We start from the raw sequence: 25567 nt of genomic DNA, 5'->3' as shown, positions 1-25567 counted from the left end.
TAAACCAGAGATGACTATTTTTTTTCCAGGATGTAAGTTTAGATATGATGGTTTTAAATTAGAATTAGTCTGAACAAAGGTCTTTTCTTTGAAGCTGGATGGCTCCCTACAACTCTTTTGTTACTAAGTGACAAGCAGGAACCAGCTCCCAAACTATAAACAGTCAAGACTTTATTTTACTGCAGTATGCCACCATAAAAAGAGGTAAGGAAGGGACACCTCTCCAAAGATCACACATAGCATTGTGGATACATGTCCAGTTATATTATCGCAAGAAACTATGCTGTATGAATACAGATGTTTTAACCTTCATGCAGACTTAGTTATAACAGAAGACCCTCAGCCCTCACTGTTTTGTCAGTTACTCCCAGTATCTACCAAGCTTTCACAGACGCTACATTTTGGTGCAATCGCTCCTCAGGTGCTGTCTCTAAAATTACTAAAAGTAAAGCCTGATGTAAGAAAATAAAGTCAAGCATGTAGAAAGAAGGAAGAAGCAGCAGCACAAGTAGCACTGTGAGACACTGTTATAGTTTGTGACTGTCCAAGCAACAAAACAAGAAATCAGTAAAATATGGGCTCCTCTACCTGCTTTCTGACCCATGAAGAGTGTTTTCCTCAACCCCTTGGGAAGCTTCAGGTTCAGGTTCCCGGCTACGTCTTCCTGTCTTGGGACGTTTTAGATGACTGCTTAGTACTCGAAGGGCAAGAGGACCTGTGTTAAGGCCTTAGGAAAAAAAAAACCAAAAAGACCAAAATAAATACAAGTGAACAAATGCAGTCTAAGATCTGCATGTAATTTTTCCCCCTAATATTTCATTAAAGAAACTGAGTGCAAGTAAAACAGCATTCATTGTGGTACTTTTTCTGAATACACATGCATAACATGTTTACCAAGACTCCTAACAATTTTATCCAGTCATCTAAAAGATTTATGAGTTGAACCTCAGCACCTTAGAGGAAGGCATGTTTTTATACACTTTGCAGATGAATCCACTGAGATTGAAAGCGGTAGAAGAGCCTGCAAACGTATTAATCCACAGTAGTCACAATACTGATAATCAATGTTATTTTTACCTTCAGATGTGCTTGGATGGACATCCATTGATTCTTTACCTTTTTGAGAGTCAGCCTGTGAAGCAAAAGCAAAGCCAACGTTATTTCAAAAACTTCTGAACTGATTGAAATACCTTCATCTCCCTATCTGTGGTTGCATCTTTCTAAAGCACTATTTCATAGCAATGATCCTACGGAAGAGCAGCTACAAGCATTCTTAATTAAGATACTTACATACATGTGTCTTATCTCTCAAAAGATTTTTTTTAAGTATCTTTATTACAAGGATGAATATTTATATCTGCATTTTACTTCTGGCCTCAACATAGAAGACAAGACTTGAAAGTAACCTGTCTTTATGAATAACCCTACCAAGATTTTTTCCTAACCATTCCATTTATAACAGGTGTCCACATAATTAAATGCTAGAAGTCTTTTTTTGTTTCCCCTTTCTGTATAAACTCAAGGGACTGCACTACAGTAGCTGACAAAATTTAACAGGAAAGTTTTATTTTTATATTTGTATTCTATTTTGTAGTCTTATTTTTATCATGGCATGTAACAGAATATGGTAGCCCATGTAAAAATAGAGATCAGACAAAAACCAGAATTTGGTGATTCAGCAGTAATACAGGTTACATGCTGTCGTGGTTTAACCCCAGCCAGCAACTAAGCACCATGCAGCTGCTCACTCACCCCCCCCTCATCCAGTGGGATGGGGGAGAAAATCGGGAAAAGAAGCAAAACTCGTGGGTTGAGATAAGAATGGTTTAATACAACAGAAAAGAAGAAACTAATAATGATAATGATAGCACTAATAAAATTACAACAGCAATAATAAAAGGATTGGAATGTAAAAATGATGCACAGTGCAACTGCTCACCAACTGCCGACTGATATCCAGCTACTCCCCAAGCGGCGATTCCCCGCCCGCCCCTTCCCAGTTCCTATACTAGATGGGACGTCACATGGTATGGAATACACCGTTGGCCAGTTTGGGTCAGGTGTCCTGTGCCAACTTCTTGTGCCCCTCCAGCTTTCTCACTGGCTGGGCACAAGAAGCTGAAAAAACCTTGACTTTAGTCTAAACACTACTTAGCAACAAGTGAAAACATCAGGGTTATCAACATTCTTTGCATACTGAACTCAAAACATAGCACTGTACCAGCTACTAAGAAGACAGTTAACTCTATCCCAGCTGAAACCAGGACACATGCACAGTCAGCACAAGAGGCTGCTTACATCAGAGTTCCCTCTCCCTAGAGCTCTTTTGCCTCTTGCCCTTCCCCACCATCCCAGTATTTCCATTTTTTTCTGCAAGTTAGCTGAAGACTCAGTGGTAAAGCACATGATAATCTGAAGTGGGTACAAGCTGTACATATTATAATAAAGTTATGCACATTGCTTGCTCTTAGCTGCTGGAAGTAATCTAGAACTGGCAATAACCAGCATCCAGGTGTTCTGCCACCTTTCAAGACTCACTTCCAGTACCACCCAAGACAACCAGCAAAAAGTGGCAGTATCTACATTCTGCTGCTTGAAATAGTTTCAAATGACTTTTAAATAGATGAGAACTTGTAGACTAATGACAAATTATTCTAGCATCAAAATACACAAAATAGGGAGCACCAAGTAAAAGGTGAAAATGAAAGTTGGGGAAAGTTTCTTCCTGGTTTGGGGGAAGGTGGGATTTTTTTTGTTTGGTGGCCAGTTTTCAAAGCTTTGCAGAACTGCTTATAGATAGTGCAAGTGCCAAGGAGAGAGCTGCTGGCAATTCTACCAAGCTATGAGGAGCTGGAGCACTTTGGTATCTACCATCTTTCTCTTCTGGAAAAAGGCAAGAGACAAGGCTTGAGTTCTTAACTCACAGCAACAAAAATTCTAAGAACTACTATCCCGCTGCTGTCTTCTCCAAGTATATCCATATAGCTCTGCAACCAAAACATTCATTCTTTAGATCATTTTACCGATATGACCATTATTGGAATCTGAATCTAGAACTCAGTGATGATGCTGAAGACACTGTTACAAATGAAAGACAACTAGGAGTTGTTGCTTCTGGTCACTTAGAGACTAAACACATCACTGCTTTGCTGTCAGTTTTGCTTTGGGAAACACTAATTTTCTCAACTGGGAAAAGGGAGATTTAACTTAGATTACAAATCTAAAGTTTGGATATTAATAGCTGAGAGTATTGATTCAGCCATTATTTCCCATTTTTAATTAAAAGTATTGACTTCTATGAGAGCATGGTCATGTCAATACTACAGACAGTCCTGAAAGCACACAAATCCATGCTCACTGTATTTGGAGCTCAGTTACTCTCAAGCACGTTCTGTGTGGCCTCAAAACACAAATGAGAGAGAACAACAGGTTCATAATATTCAAAGACCCAAAAATGACCACATATCCATATGTAGCTGAAATCTGGTTGATATTTCAAACATGTACAAAGAAAGCTGCAGTCCTTTTATATGGACAATATATAACTCTGACAAATGCAAACTAAACACTTTCCACTGTATTGAACTGTAATGTGAGTGTATACTTCTGTAAACACTTTTCCTCATTCTCTCCACTCCTATGATGGCTCTACTGTTCAACAGTCTTTCTAGACAGTAATCTCAGAGACAGTCAAAATAATCTCCCTTCTCTAAACTGCTAGCAAACAGGTCAAATTATAGACCCTGACAGCTGTGGCACAGACCCTCTACATTCATAGGGACACCCCAACCCTCCGCAAAAAAAAAAGTTATTTTTAACCCCAGCTTAGTCATCAGTGTTACATCAGTGGGAAGCATAACATCCACTCAAAAAGTAACAAAAGCATTTGTCTTTTATATATAGTGCAGACCTGAGTCAATTCAATTATTATGAGGTGGACAAAAAGCATTTCTCATAATTTGGTTTTTAGTAATAAAGCAATAAAAAAAGAGGTAACAGTCAGTGTACCTACACTTAGCTGTGCTTCTAGCTTGGTATTCTGTCCACTTGCTTCAGATACTGCTGCAGACTGCTGAAAACGATCCTCTGCCTGGGTACTCTTATTTTCTTTCTGCGAGGCCTCTGCTGCTGGGATTTTAAAGAGTAAACAGGGAAATGGAAAATTATAGTGCCTTTATATAACAATTAACCATTCCAAAAATCATCTCACAGATCTCAGGACAAATAAAAATCTTTCTGCTAGTTTCCATGGGCAGTATTCACAGAAGTCACTGTTAAACTTGCAGAGTGTTTATTCAACTTTGTAAAAGTGACAGAAAACAACAAAACAAAGCATCCATACCTGCAATTTTGACCTTTTCCTTTTGCCATTTAGAAATAATAGAAGTTCTCTGGAACCAACATCCTGCTCCCTCCACTTCCCACAAAAGGTTATGATCCTCAGGGTACTTCTCAAGGTATTGCTTACAAGCTGAACAAACATAAGAAAAACCACTGTATTTTATATATATATACACACACACACACTTGGCTGTACCTCAGTTTTTAAAGTTTATCTGAAATCAAATTAAATTTGCAGTCTTCCAGCATACACATAAACCACCACAGAAAAAAATGTTAAACAAAACAGTCGAGTCTGAAATAAACATAATATTGTTTTACCCTACTCATCCTTCTAAATAAATCCTTTCTTCACTTTGAAAGACTTTCCATAATTATCTTAAACTGCAAAGATGCATGGGATGCTGCTCTTCTCTAAGCACCCACTTGACAGTTTTACAACTTCACTGGTCACTGTCCCTGCCAATCACAAGACTCAACCTAGGATGGAAGGGCTCTTAAGCAGAGGATATAGTCAAGTGATTTTTGTCACCCCATGTTATTATAGGCACTTGTGAAAAGCACTCTTCTGGAATGCAAACATGTTACCATTGCATGGTTCATTATCCACTCACTGTTCACTTTTGGAATATTTTCTTCTCTGCTATCCCTCCACCTCTTTTCTCCCAATACACATACTAAACATCCATGTGGAGAGGCATGCTTTGACATTATTCTGTAGTAGCTACCAGGAAAACTACCGTTTTTCACCTGATTCACTATTGATGCATAATCTCAGTGGACAAGATCCCTACTGTATCATTCTTTGGAATGGACTGGATGTACCAATGGATTTGGAATGTACCATTCATGGAAATGGATTAGACGTTAAATTCTGCTCAAGACAGTTTGCTGGTTGAAGCCTAACAAACCAGGTCTGATAGGATCCAACAACAGACAGTGGTACTTGGGAAAGCAGAAAATTGCCAGTGGCTAAGAAGGCCAGATGAAAATGTTCATAAAAGGATGTCCAGCAGATGGCCTAAGAGTAGGACAAGTCTTGAGAAACAGAGCAAAGGAAATGTGCTTCTTGTCTGAACACAGTCCCAAGCAGCATCATTTCTAGAATGTGTGTCATTACCTATACGACATAATCCTCTTGGGTTGCTAATGGAAGACCCCTAAGTGTTTTCCTTGTACATTAGAACTGTGCCTTCTTACACCCAAGTTAAAACATAGCCTAGTATGTCCATTTGACCAGAAGTTGTGAGAAAGCATTCATTAAATTACTTTGTGAGGCTTAGGTGTGAGCAAGAAAAAGGTGCTACAAAAGATATACATTAGATCACACAGAGAAACACCTCAGCCCATTCTGCAGCTTGGGGGAGACACAGTGGGAAGCTTCACAGTAGCAGAAAGCCAACGGAGATCCAGTAATCTAATCTCATGTAGAGGATTAAAAGTCTAATCAGAAACTACTTAAACAGATCACAATTTTTAGCCTTTACTGAAGAGCAGAACATTAATACGGAAACTGAGGATGCAGCCACAAACATGGAGCTTGAATGACAGCACTCATTTGAATATGTAAAGAAAGCAAAAAGATGATCAGTAAAGAGCTTGCCTGTGTACATGAAGGACGACAGCGGGTATCGTAGGCCAAGAGAGTCTGCAGAAAAGGAACGCACAAAGTCTTCCAACATGATTAGCCCAGAGTCTCTCCCACGATGTTTCTTCCTTACAAACATTGTGTCTAGCACTGGCAGCTGATAACTCTGACCATGGTAAGAGTTACAAACACTTCCTGGAATAATAGGAGGAGAAAAATATCCATCAGTACTTCAGCACTGACATGATGCAGCATGGATTTTAGCATATTCAGATAAAGACTTTTATAATTTATGAATATTATACCAAACTATATAATTGTAAGTTATATAAAATTATATTAAAAATTATAAAAATAATTTAGAACATTCATTAAAAATAAACAAATACTACCAGCCATTTATTGGCTCTTCGAGCAAGCTTCATAAAGTTGCCAAGATTTATCAACAGATTAATATGTTAGAAAAAGTCTGTAGTACCAGAAAAGAATAGCAGAGATAGATAGGAAAGGCTCACTTTGAAGTCTCACTATACAATTCCATCGGAAAACTATACTAAAAACAAAGCTGAAAGAGCGAGGAGGAAAAAAGACACAATAAAATTCTTGAATTGCACTTTTATGTAGATTATAATCACTCCTCAGGACAAATATGAAGACTATAATTCAGCTCTTTTTTAAAGACTGAAACAATAATTCCAATTTTTTAAAATGAAACCACAAGAAATCCTAGGACACTTTACATTGTAATTCTCCCATAAACACCACATTATCCATAATTAAACAAAGACGAAACAGACTGTCACAACACATAGGTACTTCAGTATCAGAGGACTCGGAGGGTAGATATGGACTCAGTGGTGAAAATGTGGGATGCCATATAATGGCATTAAGCTAGCCCATCAATTATCCAATCCATTTTCACACCCTCATTTTGGAGTCAGTGTGAACTATGCCAAAATCTTGCCCTTTCCTCTAAAAAGACCAAGGAGAAGCATACAGTTGTCTATACAACATAGTCTTTGCAACTTTGTACTTCTGAGACCAATGAACATACTTATCTTCATTTGTCAAGAAAGGAAAACATGGGCAGAGAGTTTACATTACTTGAGTACCCTTCAGGATACCAGTCAAGCTCCACTACTCTTTCCTAACCATCTGTTTCCAGAGCTGCCTTTGTTCACGTAGACTACTCATTTGGAGAATACAGCACACAATCAAACATGGGTGAAGTATTGATAATGCCTAGAAAGATTAGCCTTCAGTGTTTGCTAACTCAGGACAAGTAAATGAGAAGGCATCATGAGAAGTGAGCAGGAATATAGTAAAACCCCATTGCCACATGAAGAAGTGTCCCCATTCTAGACTAAAAACAGAATCACTACTCCAATTTCCAGCTTTAAAAAGGCCACAACAAAAACCACTGCAATACTACTTTGTGACCACCATGCTATAGCAATTATTACATTAAAAATAATACTGAGATTTATACAGGTTATGCAATGCATAATTTCTTAAAAAAAACCCAGCAACACACAGAAAAAAGATAACAAAGACAATCAGAACAAATTAGCTGGTTGCTTTCCTATCTTGATTGCCAGACCAGAATAGGTCAGTGACCCAGACAGTTTACTATTTTAATAGTTTGCGAAGGCATATATATATAATGTTAGATGGGGCAATTCTCCAGCAAGCCTCCAGTACCATCATTAATCCTACATTAGTTAACCCCCTCTAGAGATGAAACAAATGCCAGACTGTTTCCCCTCAATCCAAATATTGATATTCTACAAAGTTCTATCAACATGCAAAACAGCCTACCCAAACACTAAATTTTATTCAGAAAAAAAAAACCAACCAAAAACCAAGAAAACCACAATGAATTCCTAAATAACCGAAGGGAGATTACAAAGTTTTAGAAAAACAGAAAAACAACAGGAAGTCTGTAACATTAATAACAAGCCTGCCAGCTTAATTGTAATCTTTGAGGGAACGCGTGTGTGGAAGAAAAGGGAATCTCTTTGTTGTCACCAGGTGTGATAGCTGAATCTTACGCCTGTGAGCAAAGTTTCTATGCTGTTAAGTGATAATGACATCTGATTCTACAATCATTTCAGATAAACAGGATCTCTGCATTCTGGAACTAGGTCAAAAAAACAAAAGAAAACCAAAACAAAAACCAAAAAACCAAGCACAGCCCAGTCCAACCATAAACAATTGCTCCACAGAAAAAAAAGAAAAAAATTTTTTGGTACACCTCATTTCTACAGTTTTAAATACATTTTGCGGAATATGAAGAAATCTAAGAACTTTTAGATTGCTAAAGCACATAAGCATTTAAAAGCTAGAAGTTTTAACAGCAATCTGACCTCTTGTGATTTCAGGAAAGCACCAACTCACTAGGCCTACAAGTTTTGTAAAGTCTACTAAATACAATATTCTTGAAATAAGCTCCCTATCTCCCCTCCTGACCCCCTCAAATCCCACAATACTCAGGTGGTTTACCTGTAGGTTTAACAGAATAGAACCCAATAGCCTCTCCTTTTTTCCACATGATCTTAGCATAGTCATTGCTACCATGACAGAGAAAAGGGATCTCATTTCTTTCCATTTCTTGCTTCCGATAGATAATTCGATTCAGAACATACAGAACAATCCTCTCTCCAACAGACTTCACCTAAGGAGACACAGAAGAATATTTTAGAAGAGTGGTCAGATTAGTTGATACACATCAGGGACCTTATTTTTCAAAGTTGTCTGCAGCTGTGTTAACAGGCAGAGTCAAGAGAAGCTATAAGTGCTAAGGCAGGATGAAACTCTGGGGTTTGTTTGAGGGCAAGGAGATGCTCAAAAGCCATAGCAACAGGTTAAGTATAAAGCACTACCATAGACAGAGGATGTTTCACAACTTCAACGTCACTCTTAATCCGATAGGTAGAAGCTGAGAGAAGTGCTGGGAGTGGGGCAGTAGGGAGAATTTTTTGATTTTAACTCAAAATTATTTTTGGATTTAAGAAACATTCACAAAACACCATAGTAGTACACCAGCCTCAGACTTTCCAGGCTAGCAGGTAACGGAGTCCTACAGAGGAGAAATGATGAGCCTCACAGGGTAGCAGGACTTGGCACACTAAATCACTGCTGATAGTGGCAGACAACAGGACATGATGCAGTGGAAGAACTAGTTACCACAGTTTGTGGCATGAAACAAGGAACTCAATATCCTTTTCTCTGTCCAGCAGCGTTCCTTTTACATATGAAATTTAAATTCACCACTATCCTACCCACTGTGAAGTACAAATGCCCAGAGCCTCAGCTACTCTACCTGTAAAAGATTCAGCTTTCCTGATTTAATCACCATACTACCATTAAGAAGCACATGGAAAACAAGACTACACACCAGGTTCTCTAGAGTAATTCAAAAAAATACAAATATCAAAGACAAGTGCCCAGATTCCATGAGCAGATACAAATTGTACCCCTGGAAAAATACAGATTTCCAGTTTTAGAAAAAAAAAACCCACAAAACTCCATGCTACATAGGTGTCAGTAATGGTAACAAAGGTCAATCATGAGCAATAAAGCAGATACCAGGCAACTTACTTTCCCAAACCTGTGTATTGCCACTGTAAACCACCAGCTCCAACTAACCTCTACCAAACAGGTTCCTGACAATATTTTTAGCCTACTAGTCTCCTGATAAGACCAATAGGTACTGCAACAGTACAACACACCACTCTACTAAGATGTTTCAATACAACCAGATATATGATGTTCTAAAGAATAAAGAAAAAACTCTTAACATCATTAACATCTAAATAGCTTACATATGAAGCTACTGTACAAGAGTCACTCTTGCCATAGACACTATCTTGCAAAGAAGTTCCCTTCCACCTAATACGCATTCCTCTATTCTCATTGACCTTGCTTTTGACATGAAACAGCCAACTCATTTCTGAATGAAATGAAAACATGTAACATCTCACACTAGCTATTTGCCATTCCTTTCCATTATCTTGAAGGATAAGAATAATTGCTAGGTGAATGTTGGAGTGATTTACCTGATGAAGCCCCTGTCTAGCCGTGACAGATGTTCTCACAATGTCATCAATTGACCACCACTGGTCAGCAAGATACAGGGCTACAGCTTGAAAGAAACAAGGGGAAATAAAAAGTTAGTGATTTTTACCATTCCAAAAAACCCCATATTCATTAAAGCTGCTAAATAGTTAGGAATAACACTGTAGTAACCAAGTTAAGCATCTTCTAGTTGGCACTGTATTAATGCAGCTCTTCCTACACTAGCACAACAAATGTGGTGCTATACACCCTCCCATATGTGATGCTCCCCAGTCCAAAACTTGTCTGAAACTGAGGACAATAATACCAAACACAGATTTTGTGCAGTATGACACACAGGAACTGTTTTTCAGACATAAGCACTATCCTTCTTCACTGTGCTGTAGCACCTCCTTCCACCAAAAACTGGGCCTGCCAAGAAGAGTCTCATTCATACATGTATTTTAGTTTTGGGTTGCTAATGGATATTGATATTGAAACTGGGCAAGTTTTAGGGAGTCAGATGAATGTAAAAAGGCTGATGGCCATATGATTAGCAATCAAGAAGAGTTTGATCTATGGGCATTTGCAGCAAACTTGGCAATCATATACATTGCATTAAACAGAAAGAGAAGGAAACATGGAGGACTGGAAGGGAAGGAAGAAAGGGAGAAAAAAAAACAAACCAGTGAGACATCACCTTAGCCAGAGCTATGTTAGGACCTAAAGCTAAAGATGAATTTAAACTTGATGCTGATCAATCACCACTAATAAAAAGCATCTAAATTCATGGGAAAATTAATGGATTCTGTGAATGCCCAATAAATTCCTTTTGGAGAGGTGAGGTGTACATAAAGAGATCAAGAGATATATGTTGTACTTGGATTCAGACAAGCACTATGTTATTTTGCTATATACCTTCTGAATTCAGTGGGTCTGGTTCTACTCTGACTAGCATGCAAAGTTCTATCACTTGTGTGTATAAATTCACAACAAAAATAATAGTATGGAAACAAGAACACAGTGAACAACAAATGCAAAAGTGGCAAAGTTACGAGCTACACTAGCATGGAATGAGCAAGGGCCTGGTTGCATGTATTTGTCACATAAAAAGAAACAGCAACACAAAGATTAAAATCTTAAAATGAAACCTGTGAGCGAGTCCCCTGGTGCAAACAAAGCGAGAACTTTGTGTGTCTGCTCTTGACCATAAAGAGGAACGAAGCCCACAGTTGATAAGCTAATAGGAATCTGAAACAAGAGTGTACAGTACTTCAATAGACTCTTGCTAAAACAACATTAGTAAAATATATATAGCAGGATAAGCAAGGTGAATGTTGAAAACCGGGTGCTTAACAGTTAACTGTAAAGGACAAGCATCAGACCCCAGCCCTTACTTTAGACATTTCTTTCTAAAGACACTCCGTTATAAAGAGCTCTGACTCTCAAGCTCTGGCAGATATAGCTACAGTGATTTATACTGTTACAGCTCTCTGCTGTCAGCAGTTTGCATTTATGTGCACAACTGAAGTAAAGTGTGCACAGAACCAGCAGTATGTTCACTTGAACTGCTCCAGCTGTGCAAGCTGTCAAAGCCAACAGAACGAGGCAGGCAGTCAAGCAAAGAAACTGGCACAGTGAAATTGCTGTTTGTTAACAAGAGCCCTAATGCACTAAGGTGGGAAGGCTGCATTCAGAAAGGCTTTCTTCCCTTAAATTGCATAGCTTTTAGAAATTCCAAACTTGTCTGCTTGATTTCGCCTCAGGAGCAACATGAGAAGGGTCAAATCAATCCACCTTTCAAGAGTTGACTACTCCTGTGGAAATGCATTTTGATATTTAAAATTACATGTTTTCAATATTTAATTAATGCATAAAAACTAGACAGACATTAATGATGTGGTAAATAGACTTGCTTACCCAATTTAAGAAGATTATGATATACTATGCCATAAGTGAGGATCTTAATACAAACAAATATATAGGCATACAGCACCTGCAGAAATGCAGGAAAGTACTCAAGACTCTGCTTCTGCCAAGGAATCTGCAGCATTGACTTTGTGTTCCCACATAGAATCCTCTCAGCTCACTTATTTTCCATTAAATTTGTACACCATTGCTTTTATTGGTACTAGTTCTAATAGAAACATTCATCTAGAGGTAGAACCAACATCGACCAACTTATCACACCAGGGACAAGGGTTTAAAACATGAAGTGTCACACCAGCCTCTACTAGAACTCCCAACAATAGGAGGGAGTATTTCAGATAGAAAGAAAAGAATCACCTCTGAAATTAGTGAAACTTGCTGATCAAGAATTGAACCCAATCAAGAACACTGAAGGACTGGCATACAAAAAGAGCCAGTTAGCCTCAATAAATCATGAACCTCATAGTTACGATGATAGATTTTTGTGACTGCAAGAGTTAGTGATTTTTAGGAAAGGGTTTGACTCACCAGCTGAAATTTTAAAGTTTTTTAAAAATTACTTAATGCATACAGATCCATTGCCTAGAAGCAGGAAATAGTCACTGATGCCCAGATTTAAACCCAATTACGGAATTAAAAAAGGTAGAGTTTAACACACAAACAGAAATTTGGAAAGTACAAAAGCTTTGCTAAAATAATTATGTGATTCAATAGTTATGGACTGGCTATTTTAAATCTTAAATCTACAAGTATATCAAGAAAACTGGGACTAAGGTATTTGTTGGTTCTTACTTTGCGGTGGTCTGGCAGAGACAAGAATTCAGGACAGTCTGGATTCTTATACCGAAGGCCAGACATGTAGACCTCTGCTGAGCTCTCCAAGTCCTGATGACTGCAGGTCTTCAACATATCCACAGGGAATGACATCCTCTTGAGAAATAAGCAACATTATTACTGTAGGTAATCTGAGAGATACAATGCACAGTTTATCACATATTCCAACTAAACAGGTAACTAAGACTGTTGAACACCCTCTCGCTGCTCTCTAGAGCCCTCTATATCCAAGCCAGAAAGGAGAATTGCTGCAGGCATTTAATTAGGATGGTGCCTATTAACGCCCAGTCTGTAAAACAATACATAAAACCAATCTGTATTTATAAGCAGAAAAGGATGTGTTTAGCCCACGGATCACCCTAGACCCAAACATGGAAGATTTCTAACATACAAGCCCCTGTTTGCAGCACATGTACAATAGACCACATGCTGCCTTGAGGTGGCAAGGCTCAGTTATCTCCCTCCCAGCTGATGTTTTTGAGGCTACAGATTAACCAACAAGTGGCCAGTCAAATAAAAAGTAAACAGCCTGAAAGATAACAAGAAAGATAAGTTAATTTATTTTGGAGACTTTGCATTTAAATCCATCACTAAAGAAACTAAAGCATTGTTCAGAACCTCTCTCAACTGGCCAGTTAGTGCACCTACCAACTGGTTGTCTCCAAAAGCATTTCCACTGTAAATGTCACCTAATCAGAAAGTAACCCCCAAAACACACAAAGTACGTTTGAGACATTGCTTTACTCTGCGCAGGATGTGAGGTGGAAGATTTCCACAAATCAAGCACACCTACTGAGGTTTTTAGTTCATATTTATACACTACAGTTAAAACACCATGCCTATCTAATACATATGTTCCACCTAACTATTGCATATTCATTATGTTAAGCAAAGGCACGACATGTTGTTCTCTTAAGCAATCATCCCAGAGTCTTCTACGCCTGTGCAGGGGGTCTCTGGTGGTCTTCAGTGGTCATTTGGGGAAGAACACCCCTAATCCTTTTGTCCTTTCATGGTCACGGGTCATCTGAGGACACCAGGATCTTAGTTTCTCTTGCCAACCCCTGGTTTCTCAATGCTGAAGGAAGATGTATGTCCTTAACTACCAAGTCCGTGACTCCTTAAGCATCCTCTATTGTAAGCAGAACCTTAAACTAGATAAGCTTTACCTTGAGTACACATAATCTAAACAGTCCTTGAGTAGCAAACATACCACACTTCTCAGTTTAAAGAAAAAAACCTAAAACATCACCTCCACCTTCTTATTTGTTAATCAGTCTTTTGAAGGCTTGAGGCAACAATTGCCCCCCCTTGGAAGTTTTAAATATTTTATTTGAGACTTCCAAGATCTTTATTCATCATTATATTCCAAGACAAGCAGAGTCCACACAGCTGCTTGTTTCATGCATCTAATTAGCACTGCAATGATTACTATCACTACTATTATAATAATCACACTCTGGATCAAACTAGCTTAACCATCCTGTAAGGGACCATCTACCTATGCTTTGTAGAATTTTGTTTATCCAATTGTTTTCAGCACTTTCTTGCAATTCTTTTGTCACCTCCCTGATTTGGTCAATTTGTGTATCAAGATCTTTAGTCATATTGGGAATGTGGACACAACAATGTTCCTTATCCAATTTGAAATATCCGCATAGTCCCTTTTCTTTGGCCAACAACAAATCTAGAGCTAAGCAATTTTGTAAGTTCATCTCACTATTTGCTTGTATCTGTTTACTTACTATAAGCAATCCTTTTTCTGTTGCATTTGCTAAACTGTTCATTTGCCAAGTGAGGTTAGTGAATAATACTCAATAAAAGCTATTATTCTGGGGGTTAAAATTGCTTCCATGGCCCATCCTGCTTTTGTGGCCGTTGAGGGGCCATGCCATGGGTCTACATTTGACGCCCTTTTAACCCTTCCCCATAGCTGAGGAGTCGGAGGATTCTTTCTCCACAATGGCCATAATGTTAACAGCCCTAGGGTAATTTGATGATCTGGGATATCAAGATGAAGTCTATTTGTCCAAGTCCCATTACTTAAAATCCACACAGTGTGAAATGGTTTTTGTGTGACATTGGACTTGTCTTGGGACTACATCTTGTTTCTCTACAATTAAATTTCAACATTGACATCCAATTCACAATGCTTTTTCCACCCCTGTTATGTTTTTCAAAACTCCCATATGAGAGCAGTTGAACACTTGAGTACAATTCCATTCAGGGGCATATGCTTCATCCTTGGGATTCATGATAATCTTGTCATACTGATTGCTAGTATTTATAAATTGTCTTGTCCATTCAAAACACCATGGATTAAGGTTCATACCCATCTTTTGACCACGTCTCAGGCTGTATCTTCCATGCGGCTTCTCCAATTTGTTGGATCCTTGGGTGTAGGACAGTTAACCTTTGGAGTAGCTCAAACTCTCCTGTTCCAGGTCCTCCAGATTAAGTATAACAGAAAGATAAACCTGTCTCATAATCGCTACCTGAAATATATGTCTTGTCCTGTATGAGGTAGCAAGTCACACTTGCTTTTAAGCTTTTGCTTAAGTTTACCAGTGGTGGCTCTTTCAACGCAAGAATTCCCCATTCTACTGGATTTTTGCTGGAATGTGGAATTGGTATACAAGTAGTAATACTCATAGTGTTTTGTAATTTGCCAAACTGCTGAATCAATTTCAAAATTAAATTATCTTCCAATCCCCTAATTTTTCTTAGTATCATTAAATTAAAGATAATTAAAATTTTGGATTCCATATTCCTATCAAAATCATGAACAGATTATCACAATAGTAAAAAACATACTGTGCCCTACTCCTGAGTACAATTTATGAATTAACCCTTTTAAATTTTAGATAGAGAATTCTCTTTCTGTTTTCCTACAATCCACTTACCTGGAAGGAGTCCCTTCTTGATAACGGATCCAGGGTCTCACTCTTAAGTTTGACTGTAGTATATGTAGTTAAGAGAATTTGAAAGGGTCCTTTCGAATGTTCCTTCAGAGGTTTGTTATTGCAAGTTTTTAAATAAACCTGATCTCCTGGCTGAAACTCATGAACTGCAGTATCCAGGCCCAGAGGCGTCCTTAATTGCAGATACCTGTTAAGAGAAGACAGAACCTTCCCTAGAGAAATCACATACTCTTTAACATATTGTTTCCCTATTAATTCTGTAGATCCTAGCTCATGATTCGTGCTTTGATAAGGTTTCCCATATAATATATCAAAAAGGCTAACCTTTTCCTTAGATCTTGGTGTAATTTGCACTCTCAGTAATGTTAAAGGGAGAGCTTCCAGCCATTTCAACTGAGTTTCCTGACAAATTTTATTGAATGATCTCTTAGTTGTTTGGTTCATTCTTTCTACTTTTCCACTAGACTGCAGCCTCCATGAGGTATGCAAGTCCCATTCAATTTGTAAAAATTTAGATTCCCCTTGGACTATTTCTGCTACAAAGTATGGTCCTTGATCTGAGAACCCTCCCAGTACCCTGAAATTCAGAATGATTTCTTTCAATAAAACCTTTACTACTTCCCTTGCCTTGTTGGTGCCACACAGGAAAGCTTTGGGCCATCCTGAGAAAGTACCCACAATCACCAGTAGATATTTATATACCTTTGTGAGAGACTGAAAGAGTTAATGTCTCAAACATTGTGGTGGGGCAAGTTCTGCATAACAGCAAACCCTGCATAGCAAGGAACCACTGGTGAAAAGAAGCCGATCAGCACAGGAAATATGCAACAGTATGGGGAGGGCATGCCAGAGGGTACAGAGCTCCTGTTCCAATATGCTGAGCAGGGCAGCTCACTATGCATGGCCAAATATCAAACAATGGTCAAAACGTCTACAGGAAAGGAGAAGTTACTCCCCAAACAAAGCCCAAGCCCACCAACCCCTTTCCTCGAAGGTTCTGAAAGAACAAATCACACATGACACCTAATTAGCCTAATGAGTTCGAGTGCCTGCCTGAAGGATGGGCAAGGTTGATAAAGGGACAAGAACTGAAGCCCCAAGTGCACATACCCACCAGAACTGGACCTTTAGATCAACGCTGGACCCAGGACTGGTGAAATCTTTTTCTCTTTTCCTCTGTCTCTCTCTCCTTTTCATAATCCCTACACCTCATCCCTTTAAGACACAAAACCACTGGCCAAGTCTGGGACTAAGAGTAGATCCAGCCGCACCTAGGCTCCTCTCTGAGAAGGAGTCTAGAAAGCAAGGGGGTCTGCTCTGAACCTCATGACTCAATGGGAGGGATCTCTTTATTCCCTGAATTGATGTATATGGTTAACACAGGTTACACAGCTTACTGAGGTAGTTCCATGACAATTCCTGTTGTGAGAAACCCTGCCACCTGCTGTTATGCCTCCCAAGTTCACTTTGTTTCTGCCATGAATAAAATATTTAACTGATCATTTGGTGTCATTTCACCTTAATTTAACCCCAGAGAATCCTGAATTCAGCACAAGTCCCTGGTCTGTCCAGCCCAGGTCATGACACCCTTACAATTAGGTAGTTCAAAAAAATTGATTTGCCAGTAGTCTCCAGGTGTCTAATTTTCTTACCTCTTCTGGGGGGGGGCCTTTTCTGATTTTTAGGTTTATTCTTTAAACAAATTTCACATTTCTGTACAATCCTTTTAGCTACTAACAACATATTAATTCTCACAGCATATAATCTGGTTGCCCCAAGCAAAGCTTCAACTCCCATGTGTTTACTTTTATGCATCCTTTCCATTAGCTCTTTCATTATAGGACAGGCAATGGTTCCACTTCCTTCTCCAAAGTCACAACAGCATACCCAGCCTTCCATTCCCCTTTATTTACAAAACTACTTCCATCAGGGAGTAGCTCCCAACCAGGATGTTGTAGAGGGGAGTCCTTTAAATCTGGATAGCTAGAATATGCTTGCTCAATGGCCTGTAAACAATCACGTCTTAATCCTTCTTCTCGAGAGGGCAGCAATGACACTGGATTTAAAGTATTAGATATTTTCATTACCACATCCTCTTGTTCAAGCAATATTGCATGATACAATACTATTCTGCTCAGAGACAGCCAATCATGTCCTTTTTGTTCCAAAACAGCTATAACTGCATGTGGCACATAAACAGTGATTCTCTGTCCCATTGTTAACTTCCAAGCCTCCTGTATTAACTTCACTGCTGCAGCTACCGCCCTCAAGCATCCTGGCCATCCAGAGCTTACGCTATCCAGTTGTTTTGGGAAGTAAGCTACCAGTCTTTTCCAGACCCCTAAAGTCTGCAAAAGCACTCCCATCATCTGATGTCCCTTGTTAAGGCTCAAAAGGCTTGGTCAAAATGTGGAGGCCTAGTGCAGAGACCCTCATAAGAGCAACCTTTATATCAAACTTTTTTCAACATTCCAGACTCCATTCCAACACTTCTCCTGGTCCTTTAATAGCCTCATACAAAGCTTTAGCCTTCAATCCAAAGTAAGGTATCCAAAGCCGACACCACCCAGCCGTTCCATGAAATCGTCTTAACTGTTCTTTATATGGGTGCAGCAATCTGACAAATCACTTCCCTCCCCTCAATCCCCAGTCTTCTTTCTCCTTGAGAAATTTCAAGACCAAGGTAGGTCGCATTTTTCTGTGCAATCTGCGCCTTTGAGAAACTCACTATCCAGCCAGCCCTAAAAAGTTCAATAAACTAATAGCTGCTGCTTTACACTCCTCAACAGTCTTTGTCCCCAACAGGATGTCATCCACATATTGTAACAAGGTAATTACCCAGTTCTTACCTTGCCATTGTTCCAATTCCTTCACTAGTACATTACCAAAAATGGTGGGGCTATTCTTAAATCCTTGGGAAGTACTGTCCAATATAGCTGCATCTTGCATCCCGGTTATAGGACTTCCCTACTCAAATGCAAACAAGTTTTGACTCTGCTCTTCCAGAGGAATACAGAAAAAGGCCTTTTAGGTCCAGAATGGCTTTGCTCCCTCTTAATTCCACTTTCACCAGTTCAGCTGATTTAGCTCTTCCAAGCCTCTCTGTTGCCCACACAAAGGGGACCACCGCATCCATAATTTCAGAGGGGATTTCAATTTGTTCATTCTTCATGTGCTTGATTCCCATTGATTCCTACAACATATAAACTTGCGCTCCCCAGGCATTACTCTGAGGAATATGCACTTGCATTTTGGTTTGGGGGTTTTTTTTGGTGGTTGTTTTTTTTTCTCCCTAAAGTTACCTGTGCTCCCAATTTATTTAGTAAATCCCGTCCCATAAGAGGTAATGGACAATCTGGCATATATAAAAATTCATATATAAAAATTCATCAATGTTTTATTTCCAATTTCACACATCACAGGTTGGAGAAAGGGCCTAACCTCCTGCTTTCCTGTGGCACCAACCACCAACACAGGTCTTACTCATAGGTCCTTTACAGCTATTTAAAGGAGAATAAGTTGCCCCTGTATCTACAAAAAATTTAGCAATTTCATTCCCCAGCTTTACTGAAACCAGGGGCTTGGCTGGGGCTCAGCCCTGGTCACCATCAGTCAGAATCCTCTGTACCAATCATTGGTAAGTCAGCCTTAGGGATAGGGGTGAAAGGGGAGGCCAAGTATGTTTCCCCCTCCTCCCCATTCCCTTCCACATCCCCATCCTCTCAGGAAACCCCTTCCCCTGGAGGATGTCTGTGCTTGAGTAAGCACTACTGCTGAAATAGCAGCCTTTTGCTTATGATCTTTTAGTTTCTCCTTTTGTTTTTCCTTTTTCCCCCACTTCCAACTCTTCTCTTATTATACACCTTACAAGCAATCTCAATCAGTTGAGATATTGTCACTCATTAACACATTTGAATCAAATACTGCCAATTTGCAGTTTTCTTGTTTCATAATAATTTCTTAAAGCAACAAACATATCCACCTATGGGATTTCATCCCATTTATCTTGCCTTCTAAAAAACAAGATTAGCTGTAAAATGGTATTATAATTCAAAGTTCCCATTTCCAGCCATTTTTCTTCATCATCTAATTTACACACTGGCCACCAGTGAGTACAGTACTCTTAATTTCTTCCTTGTTAGAGGATCCCCACCAAACTTTTTCCAATGTTTCAAAATACAACCCAACAGGGAAACTTTAACTATTCCCCCTTCCTCAGAGGAAGCGGAGTTTCCCATTTGTAAGTATTCTCCAATATAACCTAATATAACAATTTAAAACAACCAATAGTACGAAAAATACAAGTGCACCAAACCAAATCAAATTCTCTACCTGCTCCAGTAATCACCATACTAACACAGGAGAGATAAAATACTTCCAACCAGCAGCTGCAATTAATCCACCAATTTGTACCTTAAACAGATATACTTCAAAATATCAAAATAGCAGTGTCTCTACCACAGTTCCAATCAATCACTTGCCACCCACCAGGGAACTGCGGGAGGAGTCCTCCAGTACACACTGGAGTCCAGCTTGCAATTCCTCTGGCAGTAGCAAGCATTGACTGAAATCCAGTTTTGAAGTCCCATCTGGGTCACCAAAACTATACCTGATCAGAAAGTAACTCCCAAAACACACAAAGTATGTTTAGAGACGAGACATTGCTTTACTCTGCGCAGGATGCGAGGTAGAAGATTTCCACAAGTCAAGCACACCTACTGAGGTTTTTAGTCCATATTTATACACTACAGTTAAAACACCATGCCTATCTAATACATATGTTCCACCTAACTATTGCATATTCATTATGTTAAGCAAAGGCACGACATGTTGTTCTCTTAAGCAATCATCCCAGAGTCTTCTACGCCTGTGCAGGGGGTCTCTGGTGGTCTTCAGTGGTCATTTGGGGAAGAACACCCCTAATCCTTTTGTCCTTTCATGGTCACGGGTCATCTGAGGACACCAGGATCTTAGTTTCTCTTGCCAACCCCTGGTTTCTCAATGCTGAAGGAAGATGTATGTCCTTAACTACCAAGTCCGTGACTCCTTAAGCATCCTCTATTGTAAGCAGAACCTTAAACTAGATAAGCTTTACCTTGAGTACACATAATCTAAACAGTCCTTGAGTAGCAAACATACCACACTTCTCACCTTTTAGGATTTTTTCTTTAAACTATCACCTCTACCTTATTTGTTAATCAGTCTTTTGAAGGCTTGAGGCAACATGAACAGGAGATGCTACAAGCTCATTAAAGACAAGAGCCCACAACAGACTAAAGAGACACTTTAAGGAGGTGAAAAGTCAAAAAACTAAAACACTGAAGACCAACCATAGTGGCAATAGCTCCCTGAAAGCTCTTAAGATTCAAATTTTCCATATCAAAGTGGTGTCAAATTAAGATGAACAAGAGCTCCTGGAATCCACCGAGTGCTCTTCAGCTAAGGCTTTCAGGTCTTTAAAAATATACACAGAAACAGACCCCTCAGCTCCTTTCAAGCTACAGCACAAACTCTCACAAACATAAGCTACCGCAAGTTCATGAGAACCTGTTCTGCAGGAACACAGGATCTCTTGATCTGTCTCGCTCTGCTCCCAGGAACTCATCACCCAACTCTCAAAACAACTAAGCTTTTCATAGGGATTTATGATTCCTGGTCTCCACTATGGAGTCTTTTTTTAAAATTTCATTTTAAATCCTAGTGTCCAATATTTTTTGCTTTATCTCCAGTCCCCTCCCTTTAATCCATCATTCAGTGTTCTACTGACACAACTCACCCAGTAGCAATTAAAAAGTCTGCATTTTAAAAGCTTTTTAACAGCAATAATATACTACTATAAAGTTGCTTGAATAGATGAGGCTGCTCCTTCTACAAAAGGGATTTTTTTTTCTGTTAAAATCAGAAAACAAACTTGGACATGACTTCATTGGCATTTACAACTGACAGCTTTAATGCTTGTGCTGATGAAAACACTAATACTTTCTATGAATGCTATTGTTTAGATATACACACAATCCCCACAGCAATTTCCTTTCAAATTCAGCTCATCCTTCCCCTTACCTGTTATTTGGATTTTCTCTTCCCTTCTCTTCCAGTCCCTCACATTCCTCCTGCTACTGCTCACTGTCCCTTTCAGATGCTTAGCTGCATCTCTTAATTCTCCACCTGTTTCTTCCCATCTTCCAGGTGCTGCTGTTGTTAACAGGGCAGAAGCAGGCAGAGAGACACCTGACACCAGCCAACTCCATTTGCTCCTCCTGTTCCCAAGCAAAGGGACTCCAAGAGCCAAAGGTGAGGCATGTGTACCTTTGCATGTAGCAGCAATACTACAATGCACAGCAGCCAGAGGAGCTGCTGCCAGGGAAGCAATTTATCCACCACTGGTCTCCTCAGCTCTAGCAGATATGGTTTACCCACCAATATTACAGTTCTGAAACACACCAGCAATATTGTAGTTTAGGCTCTACAGAGGGATCTGGACAGGCTGGATCAATGGGCTGAGGCCAATCACATGAAGATCAACAAGGCCAAGTGCTGGGTCCTGCACTTGAGTCACAGCAACCCCATGCAGCGCTAAAGGCTTGGGGAAGAGTGGCTGGAAAGCTGCCGGGTGGAAAAAGACCTGGGGGTGCTGGTTGACAGCCAGCTGAATGTGAGCCAGCAGTGTGCCCAGGTGGCCAAGAAGGCCAGTGGCATCCTGGCCTGTATCAGAAATAGTGTGGCCAGCAGGAGCAGGGAGGTGATCGTCCCCCTGTACTGGGCACTGGTGAGGCTGCACCTCAAGTCCTGGGTTCAGTTTTGGGCCCCTTACTACAGGAAAGACATTGAGGTGCTGGAGCGTGTCCAGAGAAGGGCAACCAAGTTGGTGAGGGGCCTGGAGCACAAGTCTTATGAGGAGCAGCTGAGAAAATGGGGGTTGTTTAGCCTGGAGAAAAGGAGGCTGAGGGGAGACCTTATCGCTGTCTACAACTACCTGAAAGGAGGCTGTAGTGAGGTGGATGCTGGTCTCTTCTGTCAGGTGGCTGGAGATAGGACGAGAAGAAGTGGCCTCAAGTTGAGGCAAGGGAGATTTAGGTTAGATATTAGGAAAATTTTTTTTACTGAGAGGGTTGTCAGACATTGGAATAGGCTGCCCAAGGAAGTGGTTGAGTCACCATCCCTGGAGGTATTAAAAAAGCAAGTAGATGGGGTACTTCAGGACATGGTTTAGTGAGCATGGTTGATGGTTGGACTCAATGATCTTGAAGGTCTTTTCCAACCTAAATGATTCTATGATTCTGTGATACACATACATGGACTAGGTTGAAACAAGTATGGTGCAGGAGAACAGGAAGAGAGGTGAAGTGTGAGATTACATGTCATTTTTTCTACAACAGGATGAGGCTTTAGCACCCAGTTAGTTGCAACAGGCCAGGTAAATTCTGCTTGAAGGGAATACAGACACATGAAAAACAAAATTTACTTTTCTGTATGCTGGCAGAAAGGGGAAACCCCCCTCCACTATTAAAAAAATACCCAAGTGCTTGGATAACTGAGAATAACAGACAAATTGAGCTGAGCTTTCATTATTACATGACAAAGAGACAAGAAAGCCACAAGCTATAACTGAAAGCCTCTAGGTAATAATTCCTGACATTTTTTTAGAATAAAATCATGCAGAACCAAAGCAGAAAACACACAATAAGAAATTCAGTAGATTGTCTGCATTCCAACCACTACACCACTATGAAAACAAAAGCAACAACCATATCTTTGCTTATAAGCAAAAAAGACAAAACCTCTTTTCTGCCAATTAATATATTCATTGAATTACCGTCAAAATAATTCAAAGACCTCCCTTCTGTTTAACTGTTTGGGTTACTTAACACTTTCATATATCATACTTTGATTTTATCCACTCAGATTAGTCACTTTTGACTCATCTTCTATCATTTACAGAGAATGGGTTGTGCAGAAAAAACCAATACAGAGCAATTTGCAAGACTGAACCAAGGAAAAACCTACTCAGCATCCCTGCTAAATAACCATCTATCATTTGTACCATGCAGCATATTAGACATGGAAGGTGACAAGCTCTCAAACACTTACGTGATGTAATTTGTCTCAGTGTTAAGATCAGAAATATTTCACAACATGTAAGTTCGCTAGATCCCTGAAGAAATCAGTAACTATACACAGAAAGTTATCAAGTTACATTAAAAGCATTAAACAGGTGATGAAAGGAGAATGTTCCATGCCAATCTACAGCAGAGCATAAGGAAGTAGTTCAACGGTCCAAAATTCAAGCATCTTTATTTTGAAAGACAAAATAACCTACCAAAGACAAACCAAATGGCTTCCAGTAGTAATAAATTAACACATTTCCCTCACAAAACACAATTGGTTTGTCAGTGTCTTTAACAAAGTAAAAATACAGATGGGTCCACATCTAGCCAGTCTCAAATAATGCAAAAAGGGAAAGAGAAAATAGCTTTTCAGTCTTCCTTGACATGGGCATTTTTCTCCACAGAGGCAGCAGGAAGAGCACAGGTCTCTGCCACACAGCGCCTCATGCCCTTTTTTGTTGCTCTAAGCCTCCATGTGTTGCACAACTGTAAAACTGTCAGGTCAAATCCTTGTCACACATTGCAGGACTGTGCTCTGCTCATGGGGTACCACTCCAATTGGTTAGCAAACAGTCAGGCTGACCGAGCATATGCGACATAGCCTTATGCAACCAAACTCATCATGACCATTTGTACCAGATGTGTGTGTTTGGAGGGGGGGAATAAAATTTTTTTTTTTTTAAATAAGGCAAATTATGCTTTTCATGTTTCAAGTGAAAGAAGATAAATCTTACACTCTTCATAACTGTATCATTTCACATAACAGTATTAAAGATTGTATGTAAAACTCACATGAGCAACAATTGCTTTAATGTGGAATAGTAGACTTTCCCCCTTAACATTATGCAAGCTACTACACAAGAAATGGCACATCCTTTTTAGGAACAGCTGCAGCACCAGAGGGTAACAGAGATCAGTTCAAGAAACACCAACAAAAACACATTTAACAGGATGAGTGAACACACTCCTGTGCAAGTGAGGCAGTTCCTTATTCACAAAGTCTTTATTACTACAATTAAGGTTGAAAAAAATTTAAATCTAGAATAAGCGGGCAACATTGCAAATTCATTTCATTATAAATTATAGCTGCAACCCCTATTTCATCTTAGAAGTGCATGAAGGAGAAATACATGGTACATACAGCTTCACACCTCACGTGTTTATCCCCTTACAGACCCTCAATACCGAGTGCCATGAAACAGCAGAAAGATAAGAAGCCAAAAGCTATAATGTTTCTTACAGCATGTCAGAGTGCTTAAATACAGCTTAAAACTGGTTTTGGGTGCCTTTATCTTAGGGGAACTGTAGTCTAAGTGGTTAGGCTGCCAGCCAAGGATTTAGAGGAATCAGGGTGAATTTCCAGCTCTAGCACAGACTTCACGTCACCATAGACATGTTACATGACCTGCCTGAAATCCTTATCTACAAAATGCGAATAATAATTACCTCAGAGAGACCAGTATGAGAAATACTTTACCAAGATCATGAGATATTTGAACACAAATTGTATCAAAACTTGACAAGTACTGAAAGTAGACAATTACACAGCACAACTCAGCTGCACAGCTCATTTGCCTCAAAAAATCATAAACAATCCAGTAAGGACTTTTCATCATAAAATAACTGGGACAGGTAAACATGCCTGGTATCACAAGTATGTGCAAAACTAAATCAACAGCTACATAGCAGGTGAACAATCTTCAGATTTAAAATTATTTATTGTTAAACACAAATTAAGGGCTTTTTTTCCCATTAAAATGTGCAGTTTAAAGAACAGACACCGGGGTGCTCAA

At 39.5% G+C, this 25567-nt stretch overlaps 1 protein-coding gene across 4 annotated transcripts in view; it reads right to left on the bottom strand.

The window, feature by feature from the left end:
• Positions 1-25567, bottom strand: part of FAM169A (family with sequence similarity 169 member A) — a 44366-nt gene that overhangs the window by 8371 nt on the left and 10428 nt on the right. For 2 of the 4 annotated variants that reach the window (XM_075020612.1, XM_075020615.1), the window contains exons 1-10: positions 15652-15843; positions 12707-12842; positions 11137-11236; positions 9988-10073; positions 8432-8603; positions 5945-6124; positions 4343-4471; positions 4013-4128; positions 1078-1132; positions 589-727 (exon numbers count right to left, since the gene is read on the bottom strand). In XM_075020612.1, the coding sequence (XP_074876713.1) occupies positions 589-727; positions 1078-1132; positions 4013-4128; positions 4343-4471; positions 5945-6124; positions 8432-8603; positions 9988-10073; positions 11137-11236; positions 12707-12841 (1112 nt within the window). In that variant the 5' untranslated portion in view covers position 12842; positions 15652-15843. Of the gene's footprint in view, positions 1-588; positions 728-1077; positions 1133-4012; positions 4129-4342; positions 4472-5944; positions 6125-8431; positions 8604-9987; positions 10074-11136; positions 11237-12706; positions 12843-15651; positions 15844-25567 lie in introns of those variants that run through there. The other 2 variants (XM_075020614.1, XM_075020613.1) reach the window with 2 other exon arrangements.

Source organism: Buteo buteo, chromosome Z (genome assembly GCF_964188355.1).
Source record: "Buteo buteo chromosome Z, bButBut1.hap1.1, whole genome shotgun sequence".
In the NCBI taxonomy this organism is placed as follows: Eukaryota; Metazoa; Chordata; class Aves; order Accipitriformes; family Accipitridae; genus Buteo; species Buteo buteo.
The sequence above is the reverse complement of the archived record's forward strand: the minus strand, read 5'-3'. Positions and strand labels throughout refer to the sequence as shown.